This window comes from Triticum urartu, chromosome 3A, assembly GCF_056163025.1.
Source record: "Triticum urartu cultivar PI428250 chromosome 3A, HENAU_Tu73, whole genome shotgun sequence".
Lineage (NCBI taxonomy): Eukaryota > Viridiplantae > Streptophyta > Magnoliopsida > Poales > Poaceae > Triticum > Triticum urartu.
In genome coordinates, this window is record NC_141875.1 from 5,038,224 (window position 1) to 5,054,658 (window position 16,435).

At 45.8% G+C, this 16,435-nt stretch overlaps 1 protein-coding gene across 2 annotated transcripts; it reads left to right on the top strand.

Moving 5' to 3' along the window:
* Positions 1 to 689: 689 nt before the first annotated feature.
* On the top strand, positions 690 to 15,843 carry LOC147977584 (uncharacterized). Of its 2 annotated transcripts, XM_087516394.1 has the most exons (3): positions 690 to 873; positions 12,264 to 15,340; positions 15,438 to 15,843. In XM_087516394.1, the coding sequence occupies exons 2-3, from the start codon at positions 12,396 to 12,398 to the stop codon at positions 15,439 to 15,441; spliced, it is 2,949 nt and encodes a 982-aa protein (XP_087372520.1). In that variant the 5' UTR covers positions 690 to 873; positions 12,264 to 12,395; the 3' UTR covers positions 15,442 to 15,843. The 2 variants fall into 2 exon arrangements, with proteins under 2 accessions (XP_087372520.1, XP_087372519.1); XM_087516393.1 differs by lacking the exon at positions 15,438 to 15,843 and having other exon boundaries at positions 12,264 to 15,347.
* The last annotated feature ends 592 nt before the right edge of the window (positions 15,844 to 16,435 follow it).

Consider the following 16,435-nt stretch of genomic DNA (forward strand, 5'->3'; position numbering starts at 1 on the left):
TTTTCCAGTTCAATTTGAACTGCAAACACGTCTTGTATTATGGATCAGAGCTAGTAGTTGAGTACTGCCGTTCTGGTACTGGTTAACAGTGCTGATGCACAAATTTTAACATTTTTTTTAACATGTTGTGCTTGTTCTTGTCTTTGTAGGTGGTGCTAAGATCCTGAACCTATGGGTTAATTAGACTGATGGAATTTGAAGAGCAGATTTTCTCTCTTGGTCTTTCAAGGAGGAATTCATCCTGAGTAGTTCTTAAACGAGGAATTCATCATGTGTCCCAATCAGATGAAGATTGGATTGTGCGCTCTTTAGTTAGTTAGAGAAGAGGAAGAGGAGGGGTTACCTTGTTGCCGCTGTCTGAAGCTTCTCAGTTCAAAGTCTCGTACTCCTGCATTTCTGGTCCGGTTTAGGGGTGGCCTAGCTAGCAGCTAGCGGTCATAGTTGAAGAACAAGATCAGAGTACTTCGGAATTTTCAATATACATACTTGTGTTTTGGCAAGCTGCTGTTATCTGCCGTCACGGTACGCACTTTCTAGCTAGCATCTGTTGCCTTGTTTTCTTTCGTACCCTCTAACTATATTTCTGCCAAAAATTCGCATGTAACTAAGCAGCACTGCTGGGTTAGTCAACAGCGGCGAAGCACAAATGGCTGTAATATGTTGTGATTGTTATTGTGGATGCAGGGGGGTAGGCGAGACATCTTCCGACCAATGGGTTAGACTGGTTGAATTTGATCGAGTCCTCATCGGTTGACACTGATTGATTAAATTTCTAACTGATTTTCTCCATTGGTCATCAGCAGAGGAATTCGTCATGAATGGTTGTGTGTGGCATTTTTTTACATAATCAGCAGAGGAATTCGTCACCAATCGGTAATACTATTTGTGCATATTATGTTCACAAGTTAAACAGCTAGGAATAATTCTGTTGAGCCTGTCATGGTTGTGTGTGGCATTTTTTTACATAATCCTGAATCGTGCATGATATAGAGCTATTAGAGTGTTATATGTTGTTTTCTTCCTGATTGGAGGTACTAGAGCGTTATAACCGACCACCAAGGACCAACGTACCCCGCCAACAATTAGTGTCATAAATGGAAGCAAAGCTGACAAAAGTAAGTTCTAACTCCATGTATGCTGCTCAAGAAGATATACAACCAGAAGGTGCAAGAAATAAAGCTGACAAAATTAAGTCATAAATAGAAGCAAAGCTTCCTATTAAGCAACTCAACATAAAATGAAGGTCTGGTTAAATAGATCACAAGTTAACTAAATTCAATCATTGAACCAAAGAGAGTTAATCTCTGAGCTTGTGTTACTTAACTGCCCTACGTTGCAACTATCCTGCAACTACCAAATATTTCTGGAATGTAAAAGCACCATTTCTTGATAGTATCTTGTGTGTAGATGCACCAACCATTGCTTCTTAGTTTCTTGCGAACTGGAGTCTTCTCACTCATGGTAGAAAGTGATTCAGCTCAACTACTGGCTTAGCCACAAACAGAACACAAATGATAAATAGAAAGCTCAAAGTGCACAAATGGGAGTATCTAATAGTGCACCAAAAAGCTCCGGAAGATAGAAGCTTCATTTAATCAAGCGTATTGAATGTTGAGCTACTGCTGGTTCTTCTAAATCATGAGAAGTAGAGTATTCGTTGGGAAATTGCACGGGGTTAGGAGGTAGTCGTCCTACCTCATTAGAAGCCCCTTCCGTTCAGCATTGCCGTAGGACAGATCCACCATGCAAACCTGAAATCCGCCGTGATTCATGCATACACTATATTAAACCTTAAATAAAATAGAATTTGCAAGATAGATTATGAACTATATAAATTAGCAAGAAATGGTCTAAGTTCACTATAAAGGATCCAAAGCACTTAATGAACAACAAGAACGTCGTGTTTAGTCCCAAACAAGTGTTGGGGAACGTTGCAGAAAACAAAAAATTTCCTATAGTTTCACCAAGATCCATCTATGAGTTCATCTAGCAACGAGTGATCGGATTGCATCTACATACCTTTGTAGATCACGCGTGGAAGCATTCAAAGAACGGGGATGAGGAAGTCGTACTCGACGTGATCCAAATCACCGGAGATCCTAGCGCCGAACGGACGGCACCTCCGCGTTCAACACACGTACGGTCAGCGTGACGTCTCCTCCTTCTTGATCCAGCAAGGGGGAAGGAGAGGTGGAGGAAGATGGCTCCAGCAGCAGCACGACGGCGTGGTGGTGGTGGAGCAGCAGTACTCCGGCAGGGCTTCGCCAAGCTCGTGACGGAGGAGGAAATGTGTTGGGGAGGGGAGGGGCTGCGCCTTGGATGTCCTTTGCAGCCCTCCCCTCACCCCTCTATTTATAGGGGAAGGGGGAAGGGGGCCGGCCCCCTCTAGATGAGATCTAGAGGGGGGGCGGCGGCCAAGGGGAGGGGGGCTTGCCCCCCAAGCAAGGGGGCGCCCCCCCTTAGGGTTTCCCCCAACCCTAGGCGCATGGGCCCTAGGGGGAGTGGCGCCCCAGCCCACTTTGGGCTGGATCCCTTCCTCATACAGCCCATAAGGCCCTCCGGGAGAGGTGGCCCCTCCCGGTGGACCCCCGGAACCCCTCCGGTGGCCCCGGTACAATACCGGTATGCCCCCGAACCTTTCCGGTGACCGTATGACAACTTCCCATATATAATTCTTTACCTCCGGATTATTCCGGAACTCCTCGCGACATCCAGGATCTCATCCGGGACTCCAAACAACTTTCGGATTACTGCATACTCATATCGATACAACCCTAGCATTACCGAACCTTAAGTGTGTAGACCCTACGGGTTCGGGAGACAAGCAGACATGACCGAGACGACTCTCTGGTCAATAACCAACAGCGGGATCTGGATACCCATGTTGGCTCCCACATGCTCCTCGATGATCTCATCGGATGAACCACGATGTCGAGGACCTAATCAATCCCGTACTCAATTCCCTTTGTCAATCGGTACGTTACTTGCCCGAGACTCGATCGTCGGTATCCCAATACCTTGTTCAGTCTCGTTACCGGCAAGTCACTTTACTCGTACCGTAATGCATGATCCCGTGATCAACCACTTGATCACATTGAGCTCATTATGATGATGCATTACCGAGTGGGCCCAAAGATACCTCTCCGTCATACGGAGTGACAAATCCCAGTCTCGATTCGTGCCAACCCAACAGACACTTTCGGAGATACCTGTAATGTACCTTTATAGTCACCCAGTTACGTTGTGACGTTTGGCACACCCAAGGCACTCCTACGGTATCCGGGAGTTGCACAATCTCATGGTCTAAGGAAATGATACTTGACATCCAGAAAAGCTACAGCAAATGAACTACACGATCTTTGTGCTATGCTTAGGTTTGGGTCTTGTCCATCACATCATTCTCCTAATGATGTGATCCCGTTATCAATGACATCCCCATGTCCATAGCCAAGAAATCATGACTATCTGTTGATCAACGAGCTAGTCAACTAGAGGCTCACTAGGGACACATTATGGTCTATGTATTCACACATGTATTACGATTTCCGGACAATACAATTATAGCATGAATAATAGACAATTATCATGAACCAGGAAATATAATAATCATTTTATTATTGCCTCTAGGGCATATTTCCAACAGTCTCCCACTTGCACTAGAGTCAATCATCTAGTTACATTGTGATGAATCGAACACCCATGGAATTCTGGTGTTGATCATGTTTTGCTCTAGGGAGAGGTTTAGTCAACGGATCTGCTACATTCAGGTCCGTATGTACTTTACAAATCTCTATGTCATTTTGAACACTTTCACGAATGGAGTTGAAGCGACGCTTGATATGCCTGGTCTTCCTGTGAAACCTGGGCTCCTTGGCAAGGGCAATAGCTCCAGTATTGTCACAGAAGAGAGTCATCGGGCCCGACGCATTGGGTATGACTCCTAGGTCGGTAATGAACTCCTTCACCCAGACTGCTTCGTGTGCTGCCTCCAAGGCTGCCATGTACTCCGCTTCACATGTAGATCCCGCCACAACGCTTTGCTTGCAACTGCACCAGCTTACTGCCCCACCATTCAAAATATACACGTATCCGATTTGTGACTTAGAGTCATCCAGATCTGTGTCGAAGCTAGCATCGACGTAACCCTTTACGACAAGCTCTTCGTCACCTCCATAAACGAGAAACATTTCCTTAGTCCTTTTCAGGTACTTCGAGATATTTTTGACCGCTGTCCAGTGTTCCATGCCGGGATTACTTTGGTACCTTCCTACCAAACTCACGGCAAGGTTTACATCAGGTCTGGTACACAGCATAGCATACATGATAGACCCTATGGTCGAGGCATAGGGGACGACACTCATCTTTTCTCTATCTTCTGTCGTGGTCGGGCATTGAGCCAAGCTCAATCTCGTACCTTGCAATACAGGCAAGAACCCCTTCTTTGACTGATCCATTTTGAACTTCTTCAATATCTTGTCAAGGTATGTACTCTGTGAAAGACCAATGAGGCATCTCGATCTATCTCTATATATCTTGATGCCTAATATATAAGCAGCTTCTCCAAGGTCCTTCATTGAAAAACACTTGTTCAAATAGGCCTTTATGCTTTCCAAGAATTCTATATCATTTCCCATCAACAGTATGTCATCCACATACAATATGAGAAATGCTACAGAGCTCCCACTCACTTTCTTGTAAATGCAGGCTTCTCCATAAGTTTGCATAAACCCAAATGCTTTGATCATCTCATCAAAGCGATGTTCGAACTCCGAGATGCTTGCACCAGCCCATAAATCGAGCGTTGGAGCTTGCACACCTTGTCAGCATTCTTAGGATCGACAAAACCTTCCGGTTGCATCATATACAATTCTTCCTTAAGGAAACCATTAAGGAATGCCGTTTTGACGTCCATTTGCCATATTTCATAATCATAGAATGTGGCAATTTCTAACATGATTCGGACGGACTTCAGCTTCGCTACGGGTGAGAAAGTCTCATTGTAGTCAACCCCTTGAACTTGTCGATAACCCTTAGCGACAAGCCGTGCTTTATAGATGGTCACATTACCATCCGCGTCTGTCTTCTTCTTAAAGATCCATTTATTTTCTATGGCTCGCCGATCAACGGGTAAGTCAGTCAAAGTCCATACTTCGTTTTCATACATGGATCCTATCTCGGATTTCATGGCTTCCAGCCATTTTTCGGAATCCGGGCGCGCCATCGCTTCTTCACAGTTCGAAGGTTCATCGTTGTCTAACAACATGATTTCCAAGACAGGGTTGCCGTACCACTCTGGTGCGGAACGTGTCCTTGTGGACCTACGAAGTTCAGTAGCAACTTGATCTGAAGTTTCATGATCATCATCAACAACTTCCTCTCTAGTCGGTGCAGGCACCTCAGGAACATTTTCTTGAGCTGCGCCACTTACCGGTTCAAGAGGTAATACTTCATCAAGTTCTACCTTCCTCCCACTTATTTCTTTCGAGAGAAACTCTTTCTCTAGAAAGGACCCATTCTTGGCAACAAAGATCTTTCCTTCGGATCTGAGGTAGAAGGTATACCCAACAGTTTCTTTAGGGTATCCTATGAAGACGCATTTTTCCGACTTGGGTTCGAGCTTTTTAGGTTGAAGTTTCTTAACATAAGCATCGCATCCCCAAACTTTTAGAAACGACAGCTTAGGTTTCTTCCCAAACCATAATTCATACGGTGTCGTCTCAACGGATTTTGACGGAGCCCTATTTAAAGTGAATGCGGCAGTCTCTAAAGCATAGCCCCAAAATGATAGCGGTAAATCGGTAAGAGACATCATAGATCGCACCATATCTAATAGAGTGCGATTACGACGTTCGGACACACCATTACGCTGAGGTGTTCCAGGCGGCGTGAGTTGTGAAACTATTCCACATTTTCTTAAGTGTGTGCCAAATTCATGAATCAAGTATTCTCCCCCACGATCTGATCACAAGAACTTGATTTTCCTGTCACGTTGATTCTCAACCTCACTCTGAAATTCCTTGATCTTTTCAAAGGTCTCAGACTTGTGTTTCATTAAGTAGACATACCCATATCTACTCAAGTCATCAGTGAGGGTTAGAACATAACGATAGCCACCGCGAGCCTCAACACTCATTGGACCGCACACATCGGTATGTATGATTTCCAATAAATTTGTTGCTCGCTCCATTGTGCCTGAGAATGGAGTCTTGGTCATTTTACCCATGAGGCATGGTTCGCACGTGTCAAATGATTCGTAATCAAGAGACTCTAAAAGTCCATCTGCATGGAGCTTCTTCATGCGTTTGACACCTATGTGACCAACGCGGCAGTGCCACAAGTATGTGGGACTATCATTATCAACCTTACATCTTTTGGTATTCATACTATGAATATGTGTAGCATTACGCTCGAGATTCATTAAGAATAAACCATTCACCATCGGAGCATGACCATAAAACATATCTCTCATATAAATAGAACAACCATTATTCTCGGATTTAAATGAGTAGCCATCTCGTATTAAACGAGATCCTGATACAATGTTCATGCTCAAAGCTGGCACTAAATAACAATTATTGAGGTTTAAAACTAATCCCGTAGGTAAATGTAGAGGTAGCGTGCCGATGGCGATCACATCGACCTTGGAACCATTCCCGACGCGCATCGTCACCTCGTCCTTCGCCAGTCTCCGCTTATTCCGCAGCTCCTGCTTTGAGTTACAAATGTGAGCAACCGCACCGGTATCAAATACCCAGGAGCTACTATGAGTACTGGTAAGGTACACATCAATTACATGTATATCACATATACCTTTTGTGATGCCGGCCTTCTTGTCCGCTAAGTATTTGGGGCAGTTCCGCTTCCAGTGACCATTTCCCTTGCAATAAAAGCACTCAGTCTCGGGCTTGGGTCCATTCTTTGGCTTCTTCCCGGCAGCTTGCTTACCGGGTGCAGCAACTCCCTTGCCGTCCTTCTTGAAGTTCTTCTTACCCATGCCTTTCTTGAACTTAGTGGTTTTATTCACCATCAACACTTGATGTTCCTTTTTGACTTCTACCTCTGCTGATTTCAGCATTGCAAATACTTCGGGAATGGTCTTTTCCATCCCCTACATATTGAAGTTCATCACAAAGCTCTTGTAGCTTGGTGGAAGCGACTGAAGGATTCTGTCAATGACCGCGTCATCCGGGAGATTAACTCCCAGCTGAGTCAAGCGGTTATGCAACCCAGACATTTTGAGTATGTGCTCACTGCCAGAACTATTTTCCTCCATCTTACAGCTGAAGAACTTGTCGGAGACTTCATATCTCTCGACCCGGGCATGACCTTGGAAAACCATTTTCAGCTCTTCGAACATCTCATATGCTCTGTGTCGCTCAAAACGCTTTTGGAGCCCCGGTTCTAAGTTGTAAAGCATGCAGCACTGAACGAGGGAGTAATCATCAGCACGTGTCTGCCAAGCGTTCATAACGTCTTGGTTCTGTGGGACGGGTGCGTCACCTAGCGGTGCTTCTAGGACATAATCTTTCTTGGCAGCTATGAGGATGATCCTCAGGTTCCAGACCCAGTCCGTATAGTTGCTGCCATCGTCTTTCAGCTTGGTTTTCTCTAGGAACGCGTGGAAGTTGAGGCCAACGTTGGCCATTTGATCTACAAGACATATTGTAAAGATTTTAGACTAAGTTCATGATAATTAAGTTCATCTAATCAAATTATTCAATGAACTCCCACTTAGATAGACATCCCTCCAGTCATCTAAGTATAACATGATCCGAGTTGACTAGGCCGTGTCCGATCATCACGTGAGACGGACTAGTCAACATCGGTGAACATCTTCATGTTGATCGTATCTTCTAGACGACTCATGCTCGACCTTTCGGTCTTCTGTGTTCCGAGGCCATGTCTGTACATGCTAGGCTCGTCAAGTCAACCTAAGTGTATTGCGTGTGTAAATCTGTCTTACACCCGTTGTACGTGAACGTTGGAATCTATCACACCCGATCATCACGTGGTGCTTCGAAACAACGAACTGTCGCAACGGCGCACAGTTAGGGGGAACACTCTCTTGAAATTATTATGAGGGATCATCTTATTTACTACCGTCGTTCTAAGTAAACAAGATGCAAAAACATGATAAACATCTCATGCAATCAAATAATAGTGACATGATATGGCCAATATCTGTGATCTCCATCTTGGGGCTCCATGATCATCTTGTCACCGGCATGACACCATGATCTCCATCATCGTGTCTCCATGAAGTTGCTCGCCAACTATTACTTCTACTACTATGGCTAACACGTTTAGCAATAAAGTAAAGTAATTTACATGGTGTCTCTCAATGACACGCAGGTCATACAAAAAAATAAAGACAACTCCTATGGCTCCTGCCGGTTGTCATACTCATCGACATGCAAGTCGTGATTCCTATTACAACAACATGATCTCATACATCACATATATCATTCATCATTCATCACAACTTTGGCCATATCACATCACAAAACACTTGCTGCAAAAACAAGTTAGACGTCCTCTACTTGTTGTTGCAAGTTTTACGTGGCTGCAAGAGGGTTCTAGCAAGAACGTTTTCTTACCTACGTTAAAGCCACAACGTGATTTGTCAACTTCTATTTACCCTTCATAAGGACCCTTTTCGTCGAATCCGCTCCAACTAAAGTGGGAGAGACAGACACCCGCCAGCCACCTTATGCAACTAGTGCATGTCAGTCGGTGGAACCGGTCTCACGTAAGCGTACGTGTAAGGTTGGTCCGGGCCGCTTCATCCCACAATACCGCTGAAGCAAAATAAGACTAGTAGCGGCAAGAATGTTGACAACATCTATGCCCACAACAAATTGTGTTCTACTCGTGCAAAGAGAACTACGCATAGACCTAGCTCATGATGCCACTGTTGGGGAACGTTGCAGAAAACAAAAATTTTCCTACGGTTTCACCAAGATCCATCTATGAGTTCATCTAGCAACGAGTGATCGGATTGCATCTACATACCTTTGTAGATCATGCGCGGAAGCGTTCAAAGAACGGGGATGAGGAAGTCATACTCGACGTGATCCAAATCACCGGAGATCCTAGCGCCGAACGGATGGCACCTCCGCGTTCAACACACGTACGGTCAGCGTGACGTCTCCTCCTTCTTGATCCAGCAAGGGGGAAGGAGAGGTTGAGGAAGATGGCTCCAGCAGCAGCACGACGGCGTGGTGGTGGTGGAGCAGCAGTACTCCGGCAGGGCTTCGCCAAGCTCGTGACGGAGGAGGAGATGTGTTGGGGAGGGGAGGGGCTGCGCCTTGGATGTCCTTTGCAGCCCTCCCCTCACCCCTCTATTTATAGGGGAAGGGGGAAGGGGGCCGGGCCCCTCTAGATGAGATCTAGAGGGGGGCGGCGGCCAAGGGGAGGGGGGCTTGCCCCCCAAGCAAGGGGGCGCCCCCCCTTAGGGTTTCTCCCAACCCTAGGCGCATGGGCCCTAGGGGGAGTGGTGCCCCAGCCCACTTTGGGCTGGATCCCTTCCTCATACAGCCCATAAGGCCCTTCGGGAGAGGTGGACCCCCGGAACCCCTCCGGTGGCCCCGGTACAATACCGATATGCCCCCGAACCTTTCCGGTGACCGTATGACAACTTCCCATATATAATTCTGTACCTCCGGGTTATTCCGGAACTCCCCGTGACGTCCAGGATCTCATCCGGGACTTCGAACAACTTTCGGATCACTACATACTCATATCTATACAACCCTAGCGTTATCGAACCTTAAGTGTGTAGACCCTACGGGTTCGGGAGACAAGCAGACATGACCGAGACGACTCTCTGGTCAATAACCAACAGCGGGATCTGGATACCCATGTTGGCTCCCACATGCTCCTCGATGATCTCATCGGATGAACCACGATGTCGAGGACCTAATCAATCCCGTACTCAATTCCCTTTGTCAATCGGTACGTTACTTGCCCGAGACTCGATCGTCGGTATCCCAATACCTTGTTCAGTCTCGTTACCGGCAAGTCACTTTACTCGTACCGTAATGCATGATCCCGTGATCAACCACTTGATCACATTGAGCTCATTATGATGATGCATTACCGAGTGGGCCCAAAGATACCTCTCCGTCATACGGAGTGACAAATCCCAGTCTCGATTCGTGCCAACCCAACAGACACTTTCGGAGATACCTGTAATGTACCTTTATAGTCACCCAGTTACGTTGTGACGTTTGGCACACCCAAGGCACTCCTACAGTATCCGGGAGTTGCACAATCTCATGGTCTAAGGAAATGATACTTGACATCCAGAAAAGCTACAGCAAACGAACTACACGATCTTTGTGCTATGCTTAGGTTTGGGTCTTGTCCATCACATCATTCTCCTAATGATGTGATCCCGTTATCAATGACATCCCCATGTCCATAGCCAGGAAACCATGACTATCTGTTGATCAACGAGCTAGTCAACTAGAGGCTCACTAGGGACACATTATGGTCTATGTATTCACACATGTATTACGATTTCCGGACAATACAATTATAGCATGAATAATAGACAATTATCATGAACAAGGAAATATAATAATCACTTTAGTATTGCCTCTAGGGAATATTTCCAACAACAAGTTGGGGTAGGCTAGACGTGAAACCCATAAAATCTCGCGACCAACTCATGGTTCGGGCATATGAATAACAAGCTTCCACGCATCCCTGCCATAGCTAGTTCTTTGGTGATACTCCAATCCTTCAGACCTCTCTTTACGGACTCCTCCCATGTCAAATTCGGTATACCCCGACCTCTCTTGACATTCTCCACACACTTTAGCCATCCGCTATGCACTGGAGCTTCTGGAGGCCTGCGCTGAATATGCCCAAACCATCTCAGACGATGTTGAACAAGCTTCTATTCAATTGGTGCTACCCCAACTCTATCTCGTATATCATCATTCCAGACTCGATCCTTCCTCATGTGGCCACACATCCATCTCAACATACGCATCTCCACCACACCTAACTGTTGAGCATGTCGCGGCCAACACTTAGCACCATATAAAATTGCGGGTCGAACCGCCATCCTGTAGAACATGCCTTTTAGCTTTTTTGGCACTCACTTGTCACAGAGAATGCCAGAAGCTTGGCGCCACTTCATCCATCCGACTTTGATTCGATGGTTCACATTTTCATCAACACCCCCATCCTTCTGCAGTATTGACCCCAAATATCGAAAGGTGTCCTTCTGAGGTACCACATGCCCATCAAGGCTAACCTCCTCCCCTCGTGCCTAGTAGTACCGAAACCGCACATCATGTACTCGGTTTTAGTTCTACTAATTCTAAACCCTTTCGATTCCAAGGTTTTTCTTCATAACTCTAACTTCCTATTAACCCCCGTCCGACTATCGTCAACTAGCACCACATCATCGACAAAGAGCATACATCATGGGATATCTCCTTGTATATCCCTTGTGACCTCATCCATCACCAAGGAAAAAAAGATAAGGGCTCAAAGCTGATCCCTTATGCAGACCTATCTTAACCGGGAAGTCATCAGTGTCGGCATCACTTATTCAAACACTTGTCACAACATTATCGGACATGTCCTTGATGAGGGTAATGTACTTTGCTGGGACTTTGTGTCTCTCCAAGGCCCACCACATGGCATTCCGTGGTGTCTTATCATAGTCATTCTCCAAGTCAATGAACACCATATGCAAGTCCTTCTTTTGCTCCCTGTATCTCTCCATTAGTTGTCGTACCAAGAAAATGGCTTCCATGGTCGACCTTCCAGGCATGAAACCAAACTGATTTTTGGTCACGCTTGTAATTCTTCTTAAGAGGTACTCAATGACTCTTTCCCATAGCTTCATTGTATGGCTCATCAGCTTAATTCCACGATAATTAGGACAACTCCGAACATCCCCCATAATTCCAAAGCACTTAATGTATTTTGAAGAAATAGAATATGCAAATCTTCAATTCCAGTCCATTGCTTTGCCTCTTCCCCGCAACAAAGGCTTTAGCAGATCCAAAGCACTGCGCCACACTCATGTGCTTGAATAACACATAGGTACACCTAATCGATTAGGACTTCCTATCACACTCGGACAAGGACAACACTGTCAAACTCCAACTCGACTAAGCATCTAACCAAAGATTATTCCAACAAATTAGCTTATTCATAGATGCGTTATTGGTATATGTTAAATTATTATTAGTGTTACAACTACCAAAGGCGTACTCACTTATTAACGTGTTTTACTTCAGCGGCTTGGTGCCAAAGATGTTAACAGCGCCACAGAGAGAATATTATATGGTATTCTGGGTAACTGGAAGGTCATATATTTTGATGGTTGGAATGGATTTGGAGCATCCGCTGTTCTTAAATCCATAGCTGCAATGCTTCCATCTGGGAGAACACCTCCGGAACAGGTCTTCCACAAAAAAATTCTTATAGATTGCTCAAAGTGGAAAAATAGAAGAGGAGTGCAGAGGGCAATTGCAGAGGAACTGGAACTTGATCGCTCTGTAATGGCTATTCTAAATGAGCGAGATGTAGATGATGATTTTTGGGGAAAGGATGAAAGCTCAAGGCTTGAGATAGATAGTGTTAGTCAAGTGATTGATAGGACCCTGAGGGATATCAAACTTACGATAATTTTTCTTAATGGGAGTGATGACGAGGTTGACGTAGGTCCAATGGGTATTCCTCTAGCAAGATACGGCAACAACAGGGTGATATGGACCTTCAGCGGAAGCTGCATGTCCATGCATCATAACCAATCCAAGGTGGCAAGCAAGCTAAGATCTACTCAGTTGATTTGGTATTGCTCCATTGAAAATTTGACAAGCTCACAGTTTCGTGGATTGCTACATCAACAAGCTGGTAGCATAGTTGCTCGCAGCCCATGTAGGCTGGACATTGACCAAACAATTATTGCAGATTGTTGTCTCTACGAGTTATTCCTACACTATAATTTCCACACCGTCACTAAATTTGATTGGGTTTCTCATGCTTCTAACTATTGGATATGCGATGGGATCATACAATGGGAAAGAGCAAGGGATATTAGTAATGCACTGCATCTAGAGATAAATTGGAAGTGTGACGCTTCTCTGCTAAATCATGTTCTTAAAATGTTCATGGAACATTCAGAGTCTCCTTTTCTGGCAATTAAAGATGACGATCTCTATGAAGAAGGCCCATACCGTTGGATTTCGGTCACGTCGAGAGATGCAGAAGTACATGGGATGAAAGCAATACCTGCAGAGGCGTCATCTTTCTTCTTGGCATTTGAAATATCCAATCCCCCAAGAGCTTTACCAGGTGGATTTTTTGATTATTGCAGCAAGCTTGGCGTTCTAACGCTCTATTGTTGTGCGTTCAATTTTGCTTCACCTTCTTTCCTGAAGTGTCATGGTCTAAGATTCCTTGGACTAGACCACTGTACAGATGACAAAACAGTTGAAGGAGAACATAATACAGACTGGTTATTTTTGTATAGCTTGTGGGTCCTGGATCTACGATACACAAACTGGAATGAAATCTTATCTAAAGAAAAGATGGATCTCATGACCAAAATCAGAGAGCTAAATATAGAGGGAGTCATGGGCTGGCAGTGCATAGCTCACCTACAACGCCGGTTACCTAACCTCCAGAGGCTCCGGATAATCAAAACAACATGTCAATGGGAGACATCAGATGACGTCGACAACTTCTTTATAGAAAAGACAAGTATGGAAATACTGGACTTGTCTGGCAATTGTGGCATGAACATTCTACCAAGAAGTCTATCGAAGGCAAGTAGCCTCCGGTTGCTTGTACTTGATGGTTGTGATGGACTGGAAAGCGTTGGTGGGCTTCCTCCCTCCCTCGAATCCTTTAGCTTTAATGGATATGGGCCAGCTTCTCAATGGACACAGAGTGTTGAGGTACCTCCGGAACAATTTCGTCCATCCAGCTCAACAAAGAAGAATGATGTCATAATATCCAAGATCTCCTTAGCAGGCTGCACACAATTGGAGAATTTGTTCTTGTGTTGGCTACCCAACCTAGTGGAATTGGACCTCTCTGGAACATCAATCAAGATACTTGACTTCAAGACCATGGTTGTGCAAACCCCAAAGCTCAAGCGACTGTTTCTAATAGGATGCAAGCTCCTTCGTGCAATAAAATTTTTGTACGAGGGTGTTTCTGACCTGGAGTTAATGTGCGTAGACACGCGACCTGGAATCGTGTGTCCTCGACCATCCATCAAAGCCACCAGGTTGCAGCTGCATGCTGTTGTTGTAGATGCAAGACTTATTCGCTCCTTGCGGATTCTGATCTCTAATTATAGACAAGATGATGTTCACTTCAATATCCACGTTACCTCCTCACCTGTGTATGATGGGATTATTCAATTTGAAGCAACCAGCAAGGATATAATTGGCCCCAGTGATCAAGAGAGCTTGCAGCTTATTCCAGCAGGCCGGTACAGTGAAGTCCTTGGGATGGTTGGCGCTGCCCCAATGCAGGCCTTTCCACAACCTCCGAGTACAAAGTCTGATCGACATGTAGAGATTGCTGAAGGGAGCTTCTACGTGGAGAGGGAACTTGACGGAGCACTAGGTCTAGGCCACCTAATGGAACATTATGTGGAATCCCTGCATGTGCATGATGTCTCGGTATGTACTATTGCACCACAAGGCCTTCGGTGGGGCAAGCTTAGGTGGTGTTGCGTGGAGAGGTGCCCAAAAGTGGATACCGTTTTCCCTGGGGATTCATTCACATTTACTGCATTGGAGACCTTGTGGGTGTCAGATCTCCTGATGGCCCGCTCGATTTTGAGTAAAGGTTCACGCTTTTATCCATGTGGCGATACCGAATCCTTTCAAAATTTACAGCACCTTCAGCTGCGTTCATGCCCCAGCCTCCAGTTTGTGCTCCCTCTGTGGGTCTCCTCCTTCCCCAGCTTGGAGACCCTCCACATCATCCACTGCGGCAACCTCAGCCACATCTTCATACTGGACGAAGAATACCCTGAAGAAATAACTACCCGCGGTGTACAATTCCCAAAGCTTACCACCATCCAACTGCACGACCTCCCAAATCTGCAGCAAATATGCGAGGTCAAGATGGTTGCCCCTGCGCTCAAGAGCATCAAGATCAGGGGATGCTGGAGCCTGCGCCGGCTGCCATCCGTGGGCGCACGTGGCAATGGCAAGAAGAAGCCGGCCATTGAGATCGAGAAGGACGTGTGGGACGCCTTGGAGTGGGACGCCCGCCACCGCCCTGCCCACTTCGAGGCGCCGGTCCACTCGTGCTACTACAAGGAGAAGCTGCCCAGGGTCTCCGTCCTCAGGTACTAATTATACATGCAAATGACTTCTGAGTCCCATTTGCCACTGCTCCTGATTGCATTCAGTTACTGACCATCTTGTTTCTCTCACGTTACCTAGGTGAACTTGCACCATGGTGTTCCCTCCGTCGCTACATGAAAGTGATGGACGCTGCTGCTGCTGATGGATCATGCGTTTGGTTTGCTTGTGTGCCTCCTTGGATTGGTATTGGCTGTAGGTGCGAGCTATATGGTGGGTCTTACCGTTTATTATATTATGGGATTTCAAATAAGAGACGGACATGGTTGTGCCTGCCTAGTGCCTACACAGACCTGGACGTACGGTGCTTTGCTGTGGATGCCTGCGTGCATCCACCAGTCTGCATCTGCATTTGTGCGTGTGGCTTTGATGAATGCTTGCTATGCGTGTGTGTGTGTGTGGAATTGTAACAGCTGCCTATGTGTGCATCTACAAGGCTAGCTGCTTCTGAGTGTGACTTGTTTGAGAGTGTTTGCCATGTATTTGAACTGAACCAAGAAACAGTCCAGCTAGCATTGACATGCTAGCTGCCCGTGTGTATTGTTTGGTATGATTTTGAAAAATGAGAAAAAGCAGCAGCTATCTGCTGGTTGTGGCAATAGTCTGCCTCTGTGTGCGTGCAAATCATCAGCCCAGCTGAGAAATTTGTGCAAGTATATTATTTTACATTGACACTAGCTGGTGATTAAGAACAGATTGCAGCGATCACATGTTTTGATCTTACTGACAAAGAATTCAACAGCTGCTATTTAACACAAGATTCTGATTATGAATGCCTACTACCAAGTCCAAGTGTATAACTGATAACAATTCAGCATCGAACTTACCTGCCAATAAAGGGTTAATTATCCTTTTGCCCTCAGTGGTATCCATGTACTCAGTTTTGCCCTCAGATGCGAATTGTCCTCAGTTTTGCCCCTAGTCCGTGCGCACCGACTCGTTCCGTGAACTCTGTCGTCTCCGTCAGGTCAACCTTTTGACTCGGCCCTTACAGGTGGGACCAGGCGGCAGAAACGGCCAATTTTATTCAGACCGTTGCACGCGTGACTTGTGGGACCCAGCAGAGAGCCGTTGAGCAG

Coding starts and splice junctions, on each gene's coding strand:
- LOC147977584 (XM_087516393.1), top strand. CDS start 12,396: ATGCTTCCATCTGGGAGAACACCTCCGGAACAGGTCTTCCACAAAAAA.